The 23,413-nt window shown below is 36.3% G+C and overlaps 1 protein-coding gene across 11 annotated transcripts in view; it reads right to left on the bottom strand.

Moving 5' to 3' along the window:
- The window catches only part of ZNF236 (zinc finger protein 236), a 70,809-nt gene that overhangs the window by 2,107 nt on the left and 45,289 nt on the right, over positions 1–23,413 (bottom strand). For 5 of the 11 annotated variants that reach the window (XM_032688677.1, XM_032688593.1, XM_032688609.1 and 2 more), the window contains exons 18-32: positions 22,467–22,573; positions 22,221–22,372; positions 21,893–22,105; positions 21,095–21,374; positions 20,564–20,667; positions 17,847–18,212; positions 16,853–16,998; positions 15,382–15,625; positions 14,500–14,679; positions 13,553–13,705; positions 12,729–12,919; positions 11,846–11,977; positions 8,721–8,918; positions 2,951–3,080; positions 73–249 (exon numbers count right to left, since the gene is read on the bottom strand). In XM_032688677.1, the coding sequence (XP_032544568.1) occupies positions 73–249; positions 2,951–3,080; positions 8,721–8,918; positions 11,846–11,977; positions 12,729–12,919; positions 13,553–13,705; positions 14,500–14,679; positions 15,382–15,625; positions 16,853–16,998; positions 17,847–18,212; positions 20,564–20,667; positions 21,095–21,374; positions 21,893–22,105; positions 22,221–22,372; positions 22,467–22,573 (2,773 nt within the window). Of the gene's footprint in view, positions 1–72; positions 250–2,950; positions 3,081–3,240; positions 4,159–4,471; positions 7,552–7,624; positions 8,610–8,720; positions 8,919–11,845; positions 11,978–12,728; positions 12,920–13,552; positions 13,706–14,499; positions 14,680–15,381; positions 15,626–16,852; positions 16,999–17,846; positions 18,213–20,563; positions 20,668–21,094; positions 21,375–21,892; positions 22,106–22,220; positions 22,373–22,466; positions 22,574–23,413 lie in introns of those variants that run through there. The other 6 variants (XR_004357219.1, XM_032688601.1, XM_032688653.1 and 3 more) reach the window with 6 other exon arrangements.

Raw genomic sequence — 23,413 nt, 5'->3', positions numbered from 1 at the left:
GAAGTATCTTGTGCTTTCCCAATAAAGCACATGGCTTTCTGAACTCACCAGTACTACCACTATGCTACATACCAGTGTAACCATGAGCTCGTTTCATATGCAGTTTCATATTGCTTTTCTGTGTAAATCCCATTGCACAGTAATCACATTTATAAGGTCTCTCTCCCGTGTGCCTTTTCATGTGGACTTTAAGGGCACTCTTCTGGTTAAATGCCTTTTCACATAGTGTACACTGAAATGGTCGTTCCCCTTATAAAAGAGAAAAACATATTTAATAATTTTTCATTTCAACAGTAAAATACAGTTCAGAATTCAGTAAAAATCATCAAGATGACCTAGAAATGAAACAGACGTGACCTTTTTCCTTAAGACCTTCTCTAAACAGTGCTACGGCTCCATATTGTCACTAAAAATTCCAAATTAAATGTCAGAATACTTACATAAGTATTAAATCACTGATATTCCCATCCAATTTATCATCTAAGGAAATTATTTAACAGAGGTGCAAAAAAATCAGTTTACCAGTTTGACTTTTCTGTACTCAAGGAAACCTTCAGCTTTTTACATCATTTAGAGTAATGCAGATAAAGCAATGTTCTAGAATTAACAAAGCTGATGTCTGTAAGAAACTAAAAAGTCAAATATGTTAAAAAAAGAAGTGTTCTGCTAATTCTACATGGGACCTGTGGCCTCCTATGCCAACAGCTACTAGTGATTCCCACATCTTACCAAAGGATTGATCCAAATCTACCAGAATACTACTGATTTCTAACTATAAATGCACAAATGTATTCATTTAAAAATATTTAAATGTTTAAAAATATCTACTTTGCAAAATCAGACCTTTGATTAAACATTCAACACCCCAACCTTAGAGATCAATGAAAGACACATTGTTGTATGTCATTAAGGACTGCTAAAAGCATTTTCTGAACTTAGATATACACCTCGTTATTAGTTAGCACAATAAAGCACAAGCAGGAGTATAAATACTTTCCCACAATTGTTCTTAAAGGATGAATTTCTCTCTCCCTTCATTACCTGGATGTTAGTGTTCCCACATCCACTGTAGCTTGCATGCCAAATCCAATTTCTCGGACAATCAAAAAAAGGTCCTTTAAAGCACAGAAGTTTTCTTTCTTTTTTGTCATCAACTATTTCACTAGTTTGAAGTGAAATCTAGGTTTCCTCAAGTACTTTTGATTCCATTTTTTTTTATTCACTTAAAGTGAACAGCCTTTCTTGTGTTGTGTAATGGCTTTTGGGTAGAACTGGGAGCATCTGCTTCCCTTTAATTTCAACATTTCTCCAAACCACTCTTCATTGGTAAATCTTAAAGTACGAGATATTTAGAGTTATTCAGAGAAATAATGCTTTTTCCTTCTAACCACTGATTCAGTAGGTATTGTCCATTAGAAATGGTTAAAAATGTATAACCAGGAGAGAAATCACACTTTCTCACAGAAAGATGGTACCTTTATGGAAGCAAGTCAGTTTAGATTTACATTAGCCTTTCCTATCCTAGTCCATAGTCCTATCATATGGATATGTTGTCTGATACTGTTGAAATAGAAACATAAATATGAATTTAGCAAGGTTTGTTACAGCCTGTGGGCATTCCTAGCCCATGAGCACCCAGGTACAAGAAACAAAAATATCTAAGGATTTACTAAGTGAATTACAAGTCCTTCCAAACCAGAAAGAATTTCTCCTATGATGGTGCAGATGCATAAAGGGACTCTGCTCTGTTCCCAGACATTCTGAAGTGCTCTTTGCCCATCACAGTGGGCAGCATGAATTAAAGCAGGGAGAATGGAAACTGGTTGTTTCTCCTGATTTCTGAATATTTTGTGGTACTCTTAACGAGAACATTTCCTTTTTTAAGAGTCTGTGTTATTTAGGCCATTTATGCAGAAAGCAAATTACTGGGGAATTCTGAAGAATTTTAATCTCCTTGCATTTTAACTCCTGTCTCTCTTTTCCTGTCCCCAGTATAACCAGAATGTTCCTTTCTATCTCAGTAACCACAAAACAGCTTCATGTTGGGGAAAGAGAAAGCTCTGGTTGACTCACTGAGAGTTATCCTTTTGTGGGAGTCCCATCCAGCGTAACGGTAACACAGATAGCTTTCCCTGTCCTTTTTAACTCTAGCAGCCATGACAGCTCTTTCTTGGTAGCAGTGACAGGGAAAAGAAAGAACTTGTTTTGGAGAACTGACTCCTATATTTAGAACTCATTTTCTTAAGAACACTGTTCTTCAGGTACAGAAGGTGACAGGGAAGGCAGCTGGGCTAACATCCTATGTACAGTTCTCAACTTGTAGCAGGGCAGAAGCTGCAACCTGAAAAGCACTTACATCACAGAAAATGTGATGGCTTCCCTGGGAGAAGCCAGCATGATCTTTATTTACAGATTACCAGTTAAAGAAAATACTTAAGCGGAAAAGAAAACAACAGATTAAAAGCACTGGCATCAGACAGATGAACTGAGCAAGTAGCTCAGTGACAATGAAGCCCTGTATACAGTAGTCAGTATCAGCAGTCAAGTCCATTCCTTGTTTAACATCATTGACCACACCCACTCATTTGCTCGTTCTTCTATATGCTTGAAGATGATCATATCCAGTGTATTTACACCACTTTAAACAATGGCTTAAAATATGCTCTTATTAATGTGTTTCAAACTTTTACATACAAGCTCATGCATTCACATTACCATTACAGTACTGCCAGTCCCAAAATACAGATAAGCTTAGTGAAGCATCATGAGATTTCAAGTCCGCTGTTCCTCCTTTTAACTTCCAAACATTTCAGGTTAGAAATTTACTTGGTTTTTTTTAAGCTTAAGTTGATATTTAAATGCAGTGAGCTGAAAGCATAAGCAAGGACTCCAAACATAACACCCTTATATTCATAAGAAAATCCCATGAGATAAAAATTTCTGTTGTTACCTGTGTGAATGCGACTGTGTCTCTCCAGCTGACTTGGCTTAGCAAAAGCTTTTTCACAAGTATCACACTTAAACACTCTAGGCTTCTGGGAGCTCAGCGACGGTCCAGCCTGATGGGTTTGCATGTGCTCCTAAGGCAGTATAGAAAAAAAAATAAATTTCAGACCGCTTAAAAAAATGTCAGTATTTAACATAAACAATATAGTCACACCTTGAACACAAAAGCAGAGAATCTTAGTCATCAGCAGACAAGCTGGAAGAAAATGGAAGCCTGTATTTTTTTTTCTTTTAAATGAGAGATTATTTTTGTATATCAACTCTTTGCAAGACGGATGCATCAGTATCTTTACATTTACATTTGAAAAACTCCACCAATAACTGTATGTCTTGCTTTTTTTGCATATGTTAGTCCCTTCACTAATTATCTGAAGCAAAATAAAACAAGCTGAACCAGAACTCTTGAAATGCTTTGTTCATCTACAAAGAGGTATTTTGACAACTTTGCATTTAAAGTTAATATAGGATTTTTTTTCCCTCTCTCCTCCACAGTATCCATCTCCCTCCTTGTCTGATACATAGGTATTCCTCAGCACCTGAATTAGTACCATTCTAAAACTGTAGAGGCCTCAAACAGGGGACTATCACAACATACACTCATACACAGCCACACAGTGCCAAGATGCAAATAGAACCACTTCATAATGAACTCTTAATTAAAAAAGAAGAAAAAAAAAAGAAAAAAAAGAAAAGAAAATCATTAAGGCCCTTATAGGTAAGACAGCAGAATGAGGATATGACATGTTTTACCTTCATGAAGAAGCATTTATAACAGCTCTAACTTCAGTGTTTTTAATTCACTGATGCTGGACCCAGAAGATTTGCAAATTTAGAAGAGCATCTTATGTTATCTATTAATTTTTTCATTTAAATATCTTTATTAATACCAAAATAGAATTCAAATTAAAAAAGAAAGGAAATACATATATATTTAACTTAAAAATCTAATCAAGACCTGTTTGTGAAACAGTACTGCAAATACTTGCTCACTTTCTAAAATGTGTGTAGATATTCTTTTCCAGTCTATTCATAACAGACTAAACTATTAATTAGTCTTTACTATACCTAAACAATAAGCCTTCTTGATGTCTATGGAGTCCTATTCCTCACTCCACGAACTGAGTCAAACTGTATCTGTAGAATTTGTTTACACTGGAAAATCAGCGAGATGGTTACAGGGAAGAATATTATTATCATAGTAATTATACAATATAGTACTACAGGGAAATAATATAAGGTCTTCTGAGAAAAATCAGTAATTCATAAACCACAGTTTACGTGGAAATAAAAATCTTTTGCTTTTATCTTGTTTCTTACCTCCTGAAGCTTTGAAATGGTGGAAGCAAACTATGACCTACTCCAGAAAAATTAACAGAAACTGGCTGCTTCTTTCTTCCACCACAAAACATCCAACTCAAAACCCCAAAAAAACCCCAACCTCCAAATCCCAATAACCCCCCCATACCATTTTCTACTTGAAAGCAAACAAGATAGCATTCAGATAGCCACCATAAAACTTTCTGTCATCTTTCTCTGAACAGTTTGTGATGCAGTTCAGGTCCACTGATCTGTCAATCTCTTACAATTTTCCTGTAAAATACATATACTTTTGAAAAAGAGTTCATGGGAATACAGTGCTCTGAACTTCAAGTACCTCTTTATAGACATATTTAGTATTTCATTGATTGTTCATGTAACATTTTACAAGTTTATTTGTGTAATTCTCATATTCATCAGCTAGGAACTACCTTGGGGTTCCAAACCAGCATTATCTAATTAGAGAAGAAGAACAGGAAACCTTCTTTGAAAGGGCCCTTAGCCCCTCACACATGCATTAGTATGTCACTCCTATTCCCACTCTACCTATCCTGAAACATTAATTGTAACCACCTCTGAAAGATTGGCAGAAAGTTCATTTCATTCCATTGTTTTAATAAGATGTGCTGTTTTAATTTCATCTTAGAATCATGTCTGTGCTTTATTTACTATCTACAGTTAACTTGCAGATATTTCCACTGCATACTGATATGGAATTGGACAGTTTAGTCCAATGCACATCTTAAGATTCTCCTCTCTGAAGCTGTAAAATCAGAACAGTCACCCACATCAGAAGGGGAACTGAAGTCACCGGACTGAAAATTTTTGACACTGGGGGCAGGGTGGGTGGTAGGGGTGTTCATACATAATCTCTAAAGAAGATTTTCCTGTGGATAACTGTGAAACTGCTGGTACTGATACCTTTGGAAAAAACCCCATATAATTAAGTACTGGTATCTAAAGACTGATACCCTTACCTCTTATTTGGATTTTCTGAAAAGCCTGAAGTCTGGCAGTGCCCTTAATATTTCTGGTGATCTCCAAAATACTATCCAGTATAAAATGAAAACCATGAGTAAGAGGTCACTGAACCCTTCCCAAAACCCTAAGCCAAACCCCATGGTTTCCTCTTTGCTGAATTTCCTGTTAAAGGCTGCTTACAGCTGACATTCTGGAACACCTTAATGAAGAAGAGTCTGATAATGTGTGGAATTTGTTTTAGTACATGATGGTCCAGTGGTAAATGAAACTGTCCTTTAAGACCCTTAAGATCAAAGCCACACATTAACCCAGCACTGTCCTAACCTACCACTAAACTATGTCCACTAAGCCACTGTTCACAGTGCCACATGTACATATTTTAATATCTTCAGAGCTGGGTACTCAACCACCTCCCTGTAAAGCCTGTGCCAATGCCTGACAAGCTTTCAGTGAAGAAATTTTTCCCTAATAGCCAATCTAAACCTCACCTGGCACAACTGAGGTCATTTCTTCTTGTCCTATTCCTTGTTACCTTGGAGAAGAGGTTGACCCCCATCTGCCTACATCCTCCTTTCAGGTATTTGTAGCGATAAGGTCTTCCCCAAGCCTCCTTTCCTCCAGGCTAAACAACCCCAGCTCCCTCAGTTGCTCCTCACTAGAGACCTGTAATTGGCACCCTTCACTAGCTCTGCTGCCCTTCCCTGGACACACTCCAGGATCTCATTGTCTTTCTTGAAGAGAGGGCCCCAAAGCCGAATTTGAGGTGAGACCTCACCAGTGGCAAGTACAGGGGGACTATCACTACCCTGGTCCTGCTGGCCACGCAATTTCTGATACAAGCCAAGATGCCACTGGTTTTTTTGGTCACCTGGGCACACTGCTGGATCTTGTTCAACTGTTGCTGACCAGTACACCCAGCTCTTTTTCTACTGGGTTGCTTCACACCCACTCCACCCCTGGCCTATAGCATTCTTGTGACCCAAGTGCAGGACCTGTCACTTCGCCTGTTGAATCTCATACTGTCCAAATCCCTCTGCAGAGCCTTTCTGCCCTCCAGCAGATCAACACTCCCCCACAACTTAGTGTCCTCTGCAAACTTATTGAGAGTGCACTTGATTCCCCTTGTCCAGATCATTGATAAAGATATTAAATAGAAGTGGTCCCAGTACTGAGCCCTGGGGAACACCCCTTGGGACTGGCCACCAGCTGGATGTAACTCTATTCATCACCACTCTGGGCGTGGCCATACAGACAGTGATCAGTGCACCGGTCCAAGCCATTGGAAGACTGCTTCTCTATGAGAATGCTCTGGGAAATGGTGTCAAAGGCTTTGCTAAAGTTCAGGTAGACAACATCCACAGCCTTTCCCTCCACCACTGAGCAAGTCACCTTGTCACAGAAGGAAATCAAATTACTCAAGCAGAACCTGCCTTTCATAAACCCATGCTGGCTATGCCTGATCCACTGACTGTCCTGTATGTGCCACATGATGGCACTCAAGATGAGTTAATCTATAACCTTTCCTGGCACTGAGATCAGGTTGACAAGCCTGTAGTTTCCTGGATCCTATTTCCAGCCCTTCTTGTAGACAAGTGTCACATTTGTTAAACTCCAGTCAACTGAGACCTCCCTGGAGCCAGGGCTGCTCATAAATGATTGAAAGTGGTTTGGCAAGCTCTTCTGACAGGTCCCTCAGTATGCATGGGTGGATTCCATCCTGCCCTATAGACATGTGTCTTAGGTCATTGGCCATTTCCCCTCCCTCCACTGAGGTGTCTACGGTGCTGCATGCACTGGTACAGGGACGCTTCAAACATGCTCCACTGTGGAGCAGACTGAAGGGCCTTGCTAGCATATGATTCCTCAAACATTGGTGTGCCACCCACAAGCTTATCTCTAGTGAGACTGGTTTTATCCCTTTCCCCCTACAAACCTAGTTTAAAGCTCTTTCAATAAGCCTCGCTAACTCCTCAAAGATCCTTTTACCCCTTTGAGACAAGTGTAGCCCATCTGCAGCAGGCCTGCTGTCATGTGGACCAATCCACGATCAAAAACCCCAACATTTTGCTGCTGATGCCAGTCTCAGATAGTTATTGATCTGCTGTCTCTTCCTTCATCATTCCCTGCAACTGGAAGGATAGAAGAAAAGATTACTTGTTCTTCTGATCCCTTAAAAAGTTGTTCCAAGGCCATGAAGTCTCTTGTGACTGCCTTTGAACTTCTCATTGCAACTTCATCGCTGCCTACCTGAAAAATCATTGATGGATAATAATCCGAGGGACATACAAGGGCAGGAAGTTCTGTTGTCACATCTTTAACATGGGTCCAGTATATAACAGAAATCAAGGTTTAATTATGACAAAAAAATGTAACAACAGCCAGTTCTAAGAAAACAAATTGAAGAGAGACCAATATTTGGGTTTTGTTATCATTACTTAAGGAAAACAAGTACCAATACTGTTTTGGTTTTTTTCCTGAAAAAATTCTTCTAAACAATAAGTTTCACAACAACACATTTTATGACAGTTTCCCCAAGGTCCAATAGTCTGGTTGACAGACATAAACAGTCCAAGGGGGTGAACTTCACAAACGGAGCATATTTCCTTAAAATATGATATTGGAGTTAAAGGAAATCTATTGAAGAGCTCTCCTAAAAGCTACTTAGTACAAAGACATTGCCTTTGGCTCTAGGAATTTCCTGCTATAAACTCTGGGAAGCTGGCAAAATTCTGGGCAAGTTATATGTTTGCCCTCTTTCTAAAGATCTTCTTCAAATTACTTCCATTTAGTACCTCTCAGAGATAGGATACTGGCCTGAACATAGCACTTGCCTAGTACAGCCCAATACCCCCAACAGGAACATCCTATAATCCAATTAGGAACTTAAATACATCACTAATTTTTTGAAAAGACTTCAATGTATCTGGTTGTTCATCATCTAGAAAACAGAACACAGAAAATATCCTAGACAACAGCAATAACATAAGGATATTTTAAAACAAACGCTTCCTCTACAGATATCATTTCCACCCACAAGGCAGAATCTACAAATCAAATGATGAGTGCATAGCAGATAGCTTCCTGAGATTCCAAAATATTATCTGGAAATCAGGATTAGCAGAGATGATATTCATAAACAAAAGTGAAATCTTTTCCTGGCACTACTACTTGCATGACAGGCATTCACATTTTTCATTCTGTAGTCAATATATGCATTAAAATCCTCTCTGTGCTCCAGAAGAGAGTTCTCTATCTGTGTATACATTATCACTTAGACTCCCTCTCTCAGATGCACACCTCTCACACTGTAAAAGGAAAGCAAAGACAAAGGGATAACAGGTTCCTTTTGTTAATATCACAAAAAGTCCAAAACAAAGAAGGAGTTAACAGAACAATCAACTATTATTACCAAATACCTTGAGATGCGTTGCCCGCTTAAAGGCTTTATTACAGATGTGGCAAACGTGTATTCGTTCCTTGCCATGAACCTCCTTACAATGGTGCGTCAGCATGGTCACTGAATAAAAGGTTTGACTACACTCAAAACACTGGTGCCCACGACTTTCTTTTTCTGCTTGACTGCTTTTAGTCACATTAGGGGAAACCTCTGTCACCTACAACAATTTACAAAAACACTATCAGATTATTTCATAGGCACATCCATAACATTGACTTATTTTTCTGAATCTACCTCAACCAATTTTTTGAGAGTACTTACAAGCAACTTACAAATACAAAGGAAGTATTTACATACATAAGTTGTATGGAAATACGAATTTCTATTTCACTGCTCTTAAGAATGACATATATATGCATTTTAAGAAAACTACAATAGTAGCTATGATCAAATTATTCTAACTATAAATAGAATGTGTTTGTAACAATATTTTTCTACATTCTGTTTTATACTCCTGAACATCATCTCAGACGATTCTCACATTTCTCCCCGAAGAAAATTCAAAGCCAAAAATGTTTCAGACAGAAAAGAAAGTATCTCTGATTTTACAGGAGAAGAATATTTTCTATTCAATTTCTTTATTGGGGATTCTATTTTCATAATGAAGTAAAGCTCTGCCTCTAGAAGTAGTGAAACATAATGAATAATTGATAGAATTTGGATAGTGTTGTGTTGCATTTTTGTTTCATTTTAATTAATGAGAAATGTTTGGGAAAATCTCACTTCCTTCAAATAATTTAACACCAAATTCCTTCAACTTTATACAGAAGAACCTTAAATACAGTAACGCAGAAAGTAACAAATGAAGATGAAGGAAGCAGTACTCTGAATAAATTATTCAGGATAAACTAAACTTGAAAAGATACAAAACATAGTAGAATATTATCCATACTAGAAATCAAAGATGCAAGATAAAACACGTTGAAAGAAATTACAAAAAACACTTGTGTGTGTGTTTCCAACTAGCTGGATGTTCTCAGGAAAAGTGTGAAATGTTGGAAAGTCAATCAACATAGTCACCATGATTAAATAAAACAACATCGTACACAATGACAACCACCTTATGTTATTACTACATTTTGAGTTATTACAACAGTGCTACACAGACATAGTCACACTTCACAAGTGATATGACAATAAGCCTTATGAAATGACACCCTGATTCATGAAAGAATATATATCTTGAGACACAAAATCTAGTTTTAAATTCAGAAGAGTAACAAAATCTGTTCATGTTAAACTTTAAAATATCCATATTCACAGAGTATTTGAATGCTGGAATTAAGAACTCACACCCATAAGCATATGCAAATGTAAAAAATCACATGCACAAGGTATTATTAGAAACATAGAATAGCTCAAATTGGAAGGGATGACTAGAGATTGTCTAGTCAAATGTTCTCAGTGCCATGTCCAGACATGTTCTGAATGTCACTCACTGAAGACTCCATGAACATTCTGGACAACCTATTCCTATTCAAACACCCTCACAGTAAAACAGGGTTTATGCTCAGATGGAATTGTTTTAATTTGTGCCAATTGCCTCTTGTCCTTACACTGGGTATGACTAAGCCAAGCCTGGCTCTATCTGCTTTAGTCCCTTCCATCAGGTATGTATGTACATTGGTAACAACCCCCCAACTAGAATCTCTTTCAAGCCAAACAGTCCCAGTTCTCTCAGCCTCTCTTTCTACGTTAGATGCACCAATTCTTTATTCATCTTTGTATCTCTCCACTGCACTTACTCCTGTATATCTGTGTCTCTTGTACTGGTGGGCCCAGGACTGGACACAGCACTCCAGATGATACATTCTCACTGGTACTGAGAAGAGGGGAGGATCAATTCTCTTGACCAGCTGGCAACACTCCCTTTATTGAACCCCAGATGCTGCTGGGCCTTCTTTGCTGCACTGCGGGCTCATGGTCAACTATTTGTATATCAGTATCCCCTGGTCCATCTTTGAAAAGCTGCTTTCCTGCTGCGCTCAGTGTGTACTAATGCATGGGATTGTCCTTCTTCAGGGACAGAACTTTGCGCTTCCTATTGCTGATCTTCATGAGTGTCCTATAGGCCCAGTTCTCCAGCCTTCTGAGGTTCCTCTGCATGGCAGCACAACCATTCAGTCTGTTTACTCCTTCCAGTTTTCTATCTCTGTAAACCTGATGAGCATGCACTCTGTTCTACCACTCAGGTCACTAAATGAAGAACATTAATGAACCTCTAAGTTCCTCCCATTGGTTTCCCATGCTGCATGCATCAGTGAACAGGCACTTCAGAAAGACAACTAGTTGTGAACATTGTTCCAAGCAGAGTGTTGGAAGTTTCCTCTCTAAAGCCATCATCTCAGCACCTTTATTCATACACATACATTTCAGGTGGGCCCCCTTCCTTCGGTCTTTATTACTTTCGAGGTATCTTGTGCCTGTATCAGCCACAACTTATCCATATCTTGCCCTCTGCTTGCCAGTGCAGTCCACCACTTCTTCACTTCATTGTGGGTCACCATCTGCCTCTCCCATTTCTCCTATTTTAGGGCTTGCATCACCAAGCTGGTGGGCAACAAGGTTGGTGGGCCTTCAAGAAGAGAAGTCTGAACTACTTTTTCTAATATTAATACTATTTTACATATGTAAAAGTTTCTATTGAGATTCAAACACATATGGAGCTGAAAAGACTTTAGTTGCACCACTACTAAAACAATTTGGTTACAGAAAAAAATGTAAAAAGTGTACCAATAGGTGCTATTTTTTTTTCCACGGCTCCCTACTTTGTCTGGTTTAATCAAAATACCAACTTACTTAGAAATTTTTGGAGCAGTCTGTGCTAAGAGCATGGTTATTTAATTTATGGAAAGAAACACATTATAAACGGCATTTCTTTTTTGTGTATGTGTACGTATTTTTTAACTCAAAACTTGAAACAGAATCTGTGTGACTAGGAAGTCACAGAGAACCTCTTCCCAATACTCTTATTTGAGAATGACATCAGCCTCCAGGATTCAGGTTATAAAGGAATTATTACAGTATTTTGATTAAATAATGTCCTTTTGTCCACAAAAAGATACAGAAATATATACTATCTACCTGATACGTTATTTCATCAGAATTTGCAGGTGCTGGATGGGGTGTATGGCTCACCAGTATAACTTGCTGTGAGCCTGATCCACTTTGGCTAGTGAGATTGGAATCTGTGAGTATAGCAGGGAACTGTTGACCCTACCAAAGAAGTGAGAAGAAAAAACAAAAGCAGTAGAATTATATATTTAAACAGGTACATTTAAACAGCTAACTGTAGTCACGTAAATTTTCATCTACACTGAGATTTCAACTGCACAATGACCCTAAATTTTCACTTTCTAGACTTTTAATTTTTTCAATCTCCCCACTCTGTAGATTGTATTGCCAATGTGTCTTTGGCTCTTTATGACATCACAAAAACATGATAAAAATGAAACTAATGGTAAAGTTAGTGGGGAGATGATACTCCATATAGCACTATTTTTATAATTTTTTTATAATGCCACCTGTTATTAAAGATAGTCAATTAAATTCTATCCTGTTACTTGCTGTGAAAGGAACTGTTGCAGCTGCTCTTCAACTTTCATGTTCACAAAGAGAAAAAGAAAAAAATTACCATATTAAATAATAGTAATCCATATTTTTTGGAGTACTATGCTGTATTACTGAATAGTGATGATGAAGTACACAGTTTATCACTAAAACAGTAGAACTTATCTATTCAATGAAAAAAAATAACCCTGGAAAATTTATCTGCACTTCTGTTTAAACAGTTCATGTTTCTAGATGCCAGTATGCACAAATCTTTGGCAGAAAGAAGGAAAGTTAACTGTGTTTTCAAATATTAGGTATTTACAGGACAGAATTATTTTCTAGGCAAAATTTCCAGTTCCTGCCCTGAAAGACAGTAATATCACTTCATCTGTCAGTTCAGAAACGCATGTCTTACCTGTGAAGTGATATTAAGTGTAACTGCATCAAGACCACCTGACAACATTCCCTGAGTGTCAGCAAGAGTCAAAGTGACACTACCATCTCCTCCAACTCCTGATGAAGACATTACCAAATTCTGGGCAGAAACTGCAGTCTGTGATATGGGTGTTGTTGAAGGAAGGTTTGTTCCACCTGTTGTATTAAGTTCTGGAATAGATGCAAAATGGTAAAAAAAAAAAATCTGTTACATAAAAAACTCTTAGCTGCCAACTTATTTTAAGTGAATTTAATTTCTATTTCTCATTCGCTAGGACTTTCTATTTTGGAGTCAACTAAACCAGTTAAACAGCTAATCAAGAATTAAAATTGTCAGAGTCAGATGATAAAATTAGAAAAATTTCATCTAAATGTAGCTTGATGGACATAATATTGACCAAACACGTTTGTGTGTATATAAACAGATATAGGTAGAAATTGATATATGTATTTAAAAATTCAAAATTTGAATACGAGAGTGACTGATATTTTATCACATTTGCGGCAAATACACAAGATTCCTCTGTCCGCCAATTTATAGAAATAGCCTTTCAATACTCCTTTAACTGCCCTGAAGTACTATAAGATAGGTCTTCTTGCTTTCATTTTCTACTTACTATGTGGAATAAAGTTCATTTAAACTGACATAACAATTTAAAGACTGTGAAAAAACACACAAAGCCCTGTAGTTCCTGAATCATAATGTGCAAGATTATACCATTTAATATTTAGTTACCTGGTCTAATATTTATTTTTTTAACAAAACGTTACCACTTCTAATTACAGAAATCTTTATATGCATACCTGGAGCGTTTAGTGAAGGGCCCTGAGAAAGCAGCTGGTCATTGCTTATAGTTAATGTAGCACCTGTAGTCTGACTGCTGATGGTTGGCGCTGTTAGCCTTAAGCCAGTATTCAGATCACTGCCTCCAGAATTATGCTGAATAAGATCTTGGCCTGAACAGAAATTAGCCCTATTATAACTGGAAATGTCTCAACATTATTCTGCTACTGTTCTTAGAACTGAAAACAACAGATCATAAAATAATAAAAGTAGAAAATACAACCAAAACATAAAATTAATTTCTACAAATGCAGATTTTTATGCAGAGGTACAACGAGTTTCTAATATAGATGTAATTATAACAATCTAGATCCTAAGATTTACAGAAATACCTGAGATTATTAATATTTAGACAAATATGGATCTTACTTATCTAGATTCGAGATACCAAATTCACGAATCAGTAAAAATCCAGCAAACCAAAGGCCAAATGTGGTTAGTGTGACTTTTTACATCTGCTATATGGATAATGAATTGCATTGAACAAGTCTTGTAAAGACATCACTTAACATGTGTTAACTTTGCTTGATGGACAACCAGCATAAAACATAAAAACTGAAACACAGAAACTGAAAATCAAATCTATCAGTTGTTGGACACCATTTTTCTTAGATGAGTGAACATTCATGATCAAGCAGAAGAAGAACACAGACGTTATTGTCATGACACTTAAAAACACTAAACACGTTACAGAATATAAAAAAAGAGAAAAGAGAAAAGGAACAACAAGAAATAAAAGAAAAAACGAAGCAAAAGAAAAATGTACTAAATATTATACTAGATCTATTAAAGAAATGTTATTAATCAAAATACAATCTTTTTTTTAATTAGATTCTTTTAACTACCTTCAAATGTTATCTTATAAAATAGAGATCTGGTATTATCGAAGATTTTTAAAAATACCAACCAGATATTGTAAGAGTGATTTCTTGAGGACTTCCTGATGAGGTCACATTAGTAGAGCCTGAAGCATGAGCTAGAACTTGACTCAAACTGGAATTATTTATGGTCAACATTATCTCATGTTGTCCATTTGAAGATGACACCATACCCTGTGAAGTTATGACTTGAGAAATGTCCTGTGCACCTAAATATAAGGGGTAGAACAAAAAAAAAAAAATCCATGAAGAGCCTTTCATTATAACAGACAAAATCTTTTAAAGTATTATTTTCTGAACTACAATAAATGATGTAGTCAAGGGGACATGCTAGAACATGCATTCTAAAGGATAAATTTTCATATCCAATTTAATCCTCTGTAGTTAAGATTTTCAGAACAAAGACTTCATATTTTTCTTAAGACTTTGAAAGTTCTTAAGTATTTTCACTGCATAGAATCACAGAATGGTCTGGGTTGGAAGGGACCTTAAAAAGCATCTAGTTCCAACCCCCCTGCTGTGGAGAACAACGCTTTTCACTAGACCAGGTTGCTCAGAGCTCCATCCAGCCTGGTATTGAACACTTGCAGGGATAGACAATCCACAACTTCTCTAGGCAACCTGTTCCAGTTCCTCACCACGCTCAGAGTAAAGAATTTTTTCCTACTTAATATCTAATATAAACCTACTCTCTAATCCACCTTCTGAAAAAAATTATATTAGCAAAGGGTAACACATAAAGCTGTAAAATTTGCTGAAGATGCTCATGCAAGAACTGCATGTTTATTTTATTAAATTAGGTATCTGGTTGGGGGGGGTAGGCAAGGGGTGTGACATTTTCTCACTGTGGATAATACCACTAAGTAGAACTAAGAAATTCAAAGCACAATAAAACTATTGACACTTCTCACCATTTGCGCTGGTTGTCAGCACAGACTCCTGCTCAGACAGGGATCCTATTGTCATATTAGCAGATGATGTTACCGTGGGCTGCAAAGACAGGCCTGATATGGGCTGAATAACCACATTAGCTGGCACTGCACTTTCTGTTGCCTGGAGGGAGGGATTCTGTGGAGCCATACTGGGATCTCCAGTTAGTTGCTGAGTAAGTAAATTACTCTGCTGCAACGTCTGCTGTAGAATACTTGGATCGATCTGAAAAACAAGTTGCAACGATCAATCTGAAGTTAAAAAAGATAGATTAAAATGAATATTCTTAACATAAATCCGGAATTCATATTTATTGCATATAGAGTAGATACAGTTCTTAAATTTTATAATTAACCATTAAAAAATTAAATTTATTTTTTATGTGTCAGCATATAGCCAGTCTCTTAAGTCAATCAAGTCTATTCAGATTCACCTGTAGATTCTTCCATCAGCAAAACATTTGAGAAATCATGACCATAGTTACATATTAGTATGGAAGGCATCAGGTACACACACTGCTGGTATTCTGTACTGTCTTGTGCATGTAATGTTTATCATTGTCTTCAAGCCATTGAAAGTGAAAAGGCATGGAGCAGAAGGAAGAGTGATACCGGAAATTATTTATTTTTTTTTCAGCTACTAGGGCTCATTAAGGTCCCAGTTCACAATCCAAATCCTGTTGTCTATAGTTAAAGACAGATTTTACTCTTCATGGACATTTAGTGATTGAGAAAAACAAAAATTAAAATGCCTTCATTTTACGCTAAAAACTCCTTGAGTAGAAAGACTCTGAGCAACTCAATACAGCTCTGCAGACGTCCCTTCCCTAAGCTTGGGGTTGTACCTGGCAACCTCTACAGGTCTCCTCTAAACTCAACGATTCTGTGAAACTAATCAAACACAACCAAGTTCCTAAAAATCACTGTTTCACATCTTTCAAATACAAACTTTTAAATGTAATCATCTCATCTTTTTTCTGTTGTTTCTTTTACAACTTCAACAGGAATTTAAATTTTGAATCCAACAATTAAAAACTTGCATAGTTACACAGGTGTCTTATGCTGTGCAATAATTTGGGATTGTTTCAGGGGATCGGAGTGGGAGATGTCTTTTGTGAGCTGGGTGGGAGTCTAAAGTACTTTCAAAGTGAAGAGACAAAATGCAGTTAAAAGAAAAAACCCATATTTTAAAGCAATATGCCAAAATCCCAGATGAGTAAAAAAAAAAAATGAAAAAGAAAAACCAAACCAGAAAAATACCTCATTGTGCAGCTATTTTTTAAGTCTTCTAACGTTGTATAACTCATACAGCAAGGTATTGCCATGTACCGAACTCTTCTAGAATTATGTATATTCTAGAGAACTCTTCTAGAATTATGTATGCTCCTTAAACTTTCTTCAGCCCTCAAAGTGACTCCATACAATTAAAAGCAAGAAATTGTAAGCAACCTACCTGTAATGTTATGTTGTTAATACTGTTGGCATCTATTCCAGAAATTTGAACATTTTGTCCAACCAGATTAGCAGCAAGTTGTAGCTGTATTCCTTCAAGAGTGGCCAAGCTACCATCTGTCAAGGACACAGTTAAGTCACCTCCAGCTACCAAAGAAAACAGTTATATTATAATGTTTTTATTTATCAATATTGACTACCTCTTTTAGCTTGTTTATTTTTATAAATTAAATCAAGACAAAAGCTACGTAGACAACATTTATTTATGCCAAGAAAAACAATTTGAAGTAGATGATTGCCTGTTTTAAAGCTTCATAAATTCTGTGTGATTTAAGGACTGTTACTTAACAACTAGCGAGTATCTTACAAAGCAAGAATTCCTCCAGAATAGCTTTGGAAACATGGAGAAATTGGTATAAATTTCATTGGAAAGTGTGCCACACCTAAACACAGCAGCACTCACACATGATATTTACATTCTAACTCTGAATATACACACGAAAGCTACTGCCACATTTTGCACAGCACAAATGTTGTTCAGTATCAAAGTGTCAAAGTTCATCCTACGTACTAACATGGAAATAAAGGTATGTAAGTATTTGAAAACCAAAAATCTTCATTATTCATGTAAATAACTGGTGCAGAGAAACAGAATAACTGTTTTGCTTCTCTTCTTTTTAAAAAAAGGCAATAGAGTATTACCAAAAGGAATACAAGTACTTCAGAGCTGTTTGCTATCTGTAATTTCTTCCTCTCTGCAGTGCAACATCACAGCAGAAACAAAAAGATCTTTTCAGGTGAACTGTATACATTTTCCCTTTCGTTCTTAAATAAATAAATTTCTATTTATGTCACCAATGTGCACCAAAACATGAATTCAGTACAACTCTTACCTGTTTGGCAAGCAGTGTTTGCCATAACTTTCTGAACTCTAACAGAAAGCAAAGTTCAGAACTTGATCTCAACACCACCACCACCACGTCATCCATTTTTACCTGACACTGAAGCAGGCAGAATAGCCTGGCCCACAAGTCCTTGCTGAAGTAAATTTTGATCAAACTGACTTGTCAAAACGGAGTTATTCATGATGAAAACATTGGGGTCTGTAGAGGATGAATTAAGAAGGCTGACTGGTTGCAGTCCCTCAGTTGAAGTGCGGGCAACAGGCTTCCTAACTTTCTTTGCCTCCGGTTTATAATGACACTGTATGTGGGTTTTTCTGCGCCCCGAAGTACGAAACCGTAAATCACAGTGTGGACATTTGAAAGGCTTTGCTCCTGTATGCAGACGCATGTGGACTTTTAGACTCCCTTTTGTAGAAAAAGAATTACTGCACACATGACAACAGAAAAGCTTCTGGCCTGGAAAAGTTTCAAAAACAGAAAGGGAAGTTATAAAAGCTCTAAAATATTGATAGCACTAAATCATGCATTTAACAAAAAACCCCAACATATTCTGGACTAACCTGAACAGAATAAATTTGAAATAACTGGACTTTTTCTTTATAATTTTGTCTGCTTTTCAAATGAATTAAGGATCTTAATGAAGGGTATATTAATTTTTTCCTATTACTAAAACTCAGTATGCTGTAAAAGCTTTCATGCAGAATCAAACTTGGTGACCTTCATGCCTCTGTCCTCCTCCTCATCTTACCTTCCTGACTAATCCAGTTGTTCTAACTACACAGTTCATAAACCAGAGAATTAAAAGTTTTATCTCAATCTCTTCAGCATTTGGCTTCTACTTACTTGGCTATTCATTTCCTTTTTAATTCCAGCAGCTTTATTCTTGTTTCAATACTGCCACAATACTGACTAGAATTAACAGATTACAGGTAGGAAATGAATAAAATTAAGTAAGATAACATCATAAGACAAAAATACCAGCCCCTCAAAGTAATTTAGAAGTACAGAAATCTGGCCTATACATATACAAACCTCCTTATTCTCTCTCCTTTCAGATTGCATAACATCTGAAAAAATCTTTGGTCTCAAATGGAATTGTTCATGTACTACAAGTAACAGCAAACTATGGAGTTCATTTCCTTAATTAAATCCACAGTTGTACAATTCACAAAAAGCATAATGTAAATATCTGGCAGAAAAGATGCCACTGCAGCTGAAAACTCCCTATAGCTCCTGAAATTCCCAGACCTTCCAGTACAATATTGTTTTCTAGCTAAACAAGGGAAAGAAATCAATGCATTTCATAAAGAAATCACAAAACCAATGTGTGCCTATGATTCCTGGTATTGAATTCTAGTTTCCATTTACACAGAAGAATCTTTCACCAAATTCCTGAATTCAATTCAACCTACTTCAAATGACAGATTTAGATTACAAAACCCTGGCACTGTTGTCAGTTTTTCTTCATCAAAACTAAGTAAACCTCTGACGATTTTCTGTTTCAAATAATGGAGAAGAGCCCAATAACATGAGTCAGTAAGACAATGGGAATCTGGGCTGCAGAAAAGCTGTCTACCACATTCAGGGTGCCACAAAGGAAGCCATTTAGCTGTCTTTCTCACTATATAAAAAAAACCCCACCCAATGGTAGAAAAGGGAAATAAAAAAAATAAAAGCGAGAGAAGGAAACAAAAAAAATTAAGCAGGAAAGAGCAAACTGAACAGTTGAAGTCCTGTTATTTAAATATTCAAGGAGATTATTACCTGACTCTGGATAAATCTAATGTAAAATATTCCATTAAAGATAGTGAACAAAGAGATGCAATCTCTTGTTAAGTCCCACAACTTTCCAACTGCTTGAATCTGGACATACATGACCAAATGCCTGCTTTGTTCTTTTGATTATCCTTAGTATCTGCTACTGTCTGAGACAAGATACTAATCTACGCGATGACCTGATGTAACACATAAGCAGTATTTCTTACTAAACAACAGAAGAAAATACAAATATAGTGCAACAGAGAGGGAGCTTCCATGAGCAAAATAATTATGTATTACAGTATTAAAAGCTTTCTATCTTGTCTTTTGTACTTTTGAAAAGAGATAATAATGAAGCTTAATGAAACTGTAGCCCGTTTTAGAAATTAATTAGCTCAGGATTGGGTTTATTACAGAAGTTCAATGGTAAGAAGAAAAGGAGTATGAAAGATTTAGAGGGTTTTTTAATTAATGCAAAATTAGGGTTGAAGAACACCTCTATTAAAATCAGACCTCTCTCAGGAATACAGAGAAACTACTGTAAAAACCTAAATACTACAGATATTAGGTTTACATTCAACTTGCATGATTCAAACAGTTGAAGGTTCAAATTTTTTGTACTCTTCTTTTTCAATTTACTTAGCAGTGCAAACATTAATGTTTATATTTTTTTCCTCTAGTTTAACTTTATAAAATCCCTCAGCTCCACCTTCTTGCTCAGGAAAATCATTTATCATCGAAATGCTACAGAAGATTTGACGCGAAAATGTTATGGATACTTGCACACGTAGTTTTTGCAGGAGCTAAGTGTATGACTGCTTTAGAAGCCTACTAATAGAGAAGGCTGTAATAATATGGATTTTTTGAAATGTCCTAATATCATTAACTTGACGATGCCATAAGTACCAAATTTCACTGACTGCTCCCATTCATTGTGCCACATGCTAGATCCCAGCGAAAACATACCATTCCTTGCAAGATCTGTACTGAAAACAGCTGGTCAAGAAAGCAAACAGTTTCTAAACATAGACATTCAAAATCTTACTGACCTGTGTGTGTTTTAACATGACAATCCAGAGTGGATTTTACAGTGAAACTCTTTCCACATTCTTCGCACTTATACGGCTTCTCTCCAGTATGGATACGAACATGCCTAATAATTCCAGAATACATGTACATCTGAATTTCTACTTTTACATCAGTTTGCAAAAATATTTATTTTCTATCTTACTAATTTTAGAATTAGTTAAACACTTATACTATCATTACACTAAGCAGAACAAGTAAAGAAAATTGAAGTATTTGCCTTTTTTTTCCAACTGATTTTTACATGCAGGTCTTACAGCAAGAAAAAATAATTTATTCAAAAATGTCATAATAATAATTTCAATACTGCAAGAAAATAAATATGAAAAGGCTGGGTTAGTCATAGTCAGAAAATGTATTTTATATTTTGACGTTACGTAAATATGAGTCAAAATTCAACTTTGACATAAAGAGTTATATGAAATTATTATTGCTTAAGTTTCTGGTGAACAATTTAGCAAATTAAAAACACACAAAACTTTTCCATTCCTTACCTGACTAAATCACTGGGTTTTTTAAAACTTTTGGGACAATAACTACAACAGTTGGCATATTTGGGTTCTGCTTCCAGTTCTGCTTGCTTATCTTTGATCTCACTAATTCTGTCTTTCTCTGCAGCAGACTGGACAAGAACTTTTTCTGAGACAGTGGCACTTTCTTGAGGCCTAATCTTTGCCAGTTCTGCTGTTTCTTCTTCTGTAAAAGTTATGACACCAGGACGAGATTTTCTGGAAGTTCTTTCAGAGTTTTCATCATCATCTTCAACACATGCAACTTTTAAGGAAAAAAAAAAAGGCAAAACAAAAAAATCAAACCAAAACAAAGAAAACATGTTTCTTTAGTTTAATCTATCAGCTGAAATTACAAAAAATAGAAGGGTTTATTATTAAACACATGGCCACTACATTACATGCTTGGACTTTAATCTCTTTCAAAGGTCTAATTACTCATGTCCGCACTTCATTTTAAAAAAAAAAAGCTGAATTTCTGATTTTTATTTTTACAATAACTAATATGGGTATAAGTAATTTAGGACAAAAATTGTTCTACTTTAGTGACATACTAAAGTAACTATGTCACATACAGTACCTTGAATACACTGGACAGATCCTGGAAAACATTTCTTTAAACAATTTAGATAACACAGCAATTTTAGCAGCTCTGGACATCAGACATTATCCACGCTGGAAGGCTATTTTGTAATATTACTGTTACAGCATTCATGTAATCCACCAAAACATCTGTATTTCTTATGGAGTAAGGACTGTAAAAGTAAAAGTGAAATAATTTACCTCCCCCTCCTGTATCTGTAGCTGCTGCTACAGCTGAGGAGACTGTCTGATGTTTTTTCATATGTTTTTTGCAGTGAACAGTTGTTCGAAAGCTTTCATCACAGAATGGGCACTTGTAAGGCTTCATGCTCATGTGAGTTGCCATGTGCCTGGTAAGGCTGCCATTAGTTGTGAAGGAGGTATTGCAAATGCTACAGCTGAATGCTTTAACTCCTTAAAGTAACAGAAACAAATAAGTAGCATGCTATTTGTTTAAGTTTGCTTACACAGGACATTTACAAAACCCAAACATGGTTTAAGCTAATATAGAGCTGGTATACTCTGTTACCTGTATGAGTCTTCTCATGTGACTTAAGAACTCCTGAGGAAACAAAACCACGTCCACAGAGTTGGCATTTATAAGGTTTCTCACCAGTATGTGATCGTACGTGTTGTTTCAAATGGCTGGATTTCTTAAAACCCTTGTTGCAATATTCACATCTATTAGAAGAAAATTGTTTTCATTAGTTGTATACAATTACTAGCCATAAAAGATTCAGGAAATTCTGTAACGGAACATAGAAGTATAACAAACCTATATGAACGCCTACTTTGATCTTCATTATCCTCAAGAAAATGAGGCCGTTGGGTATGCAATTCAAGTTCTTCTTGTGGTGACTGATCTTGTATCAAGCGAGTAGTCTAAAAATCAAAGCCTCAAGTAAATTTCAATAACACGATACTGAAATAAAGTCACACAAATAGGCAACAAAAAATTTACAGCATTTACAGCCAATACAAGTAATCAAATTTATGCTTTCATAAATTTTGACAAGAAATTAAGAGTTCTATATGATACCTAGCTCTTTCATAGTGAGAAGGCAGGCACCAAAATGTTCACCTACTGTATTGGAATAAATAGACCATGTGGTGCATTTATACTTCTCTGAATCTACACAAAAACGTATTTAACAAGTCTAGCTTTTCTAGTGTTGGAGGAGTTAAATGTAAAACTAGAGAAGCCATTTTAAACATTGAGTAGCAAAACACAGTGCTGCTGAAGACTTCAGTACTTTTTGAGCATTCCTGTAAGTAAAAGCCACTACAGAATAATCCTTAAAAACAACAGCTTGTTTTAAGATTTGAAGAGAAGAAAACTCCAAAGCCTGTAGGTTGAAATTACTCAAACTCTTCCAGATCCTAAACCCCACTTTAGTTCTCTGACTGACATTTGCAATTCGCAAACAAGCTTGAAGAGACAATAACTCATGCAGATCATCATGGTAAGTACATTACGACAGGTGGTCTTCATGCTAGGTGCTGCTACCATCATAAAAAGTTAGATTTAAACTGTACTTTTAGCAATTGAGTTCTTTTACAAATTTAACAAGATGAAAACCACACAAGAACATCACACATTGCGATATGCAAGCTCTATGAATGACCACTATACATTTGCAATGGTTTTTTTATTGTTTGATCATATATATCTATAGAAATCAAAGAATTAGGACAAAAGATAGTGTGATAATGTACAATTAT

The sequence above is a fragment of the Chiroxiphia lanceolata genome, chromosome 1 (assembly GCF_009829145.1).
Source record: "Chiroxiphia lanceolata isolate bChiLan1 chromosome 1, bChiLan1.pri, whole genome shotgun sequence".
Classification (NCBI taxonomy): Eukaryota; Metazoa; Chordata; class Aves; order Passeriformes; family Pipridae; genus Chiroxiphia; species Chiroxiphia lanceolata.
The sequence above is the reverse complement of the archived record's forward strand: the minus strand, read 5'-3'. Positions and strand labels throughout refer to the sequence as shown.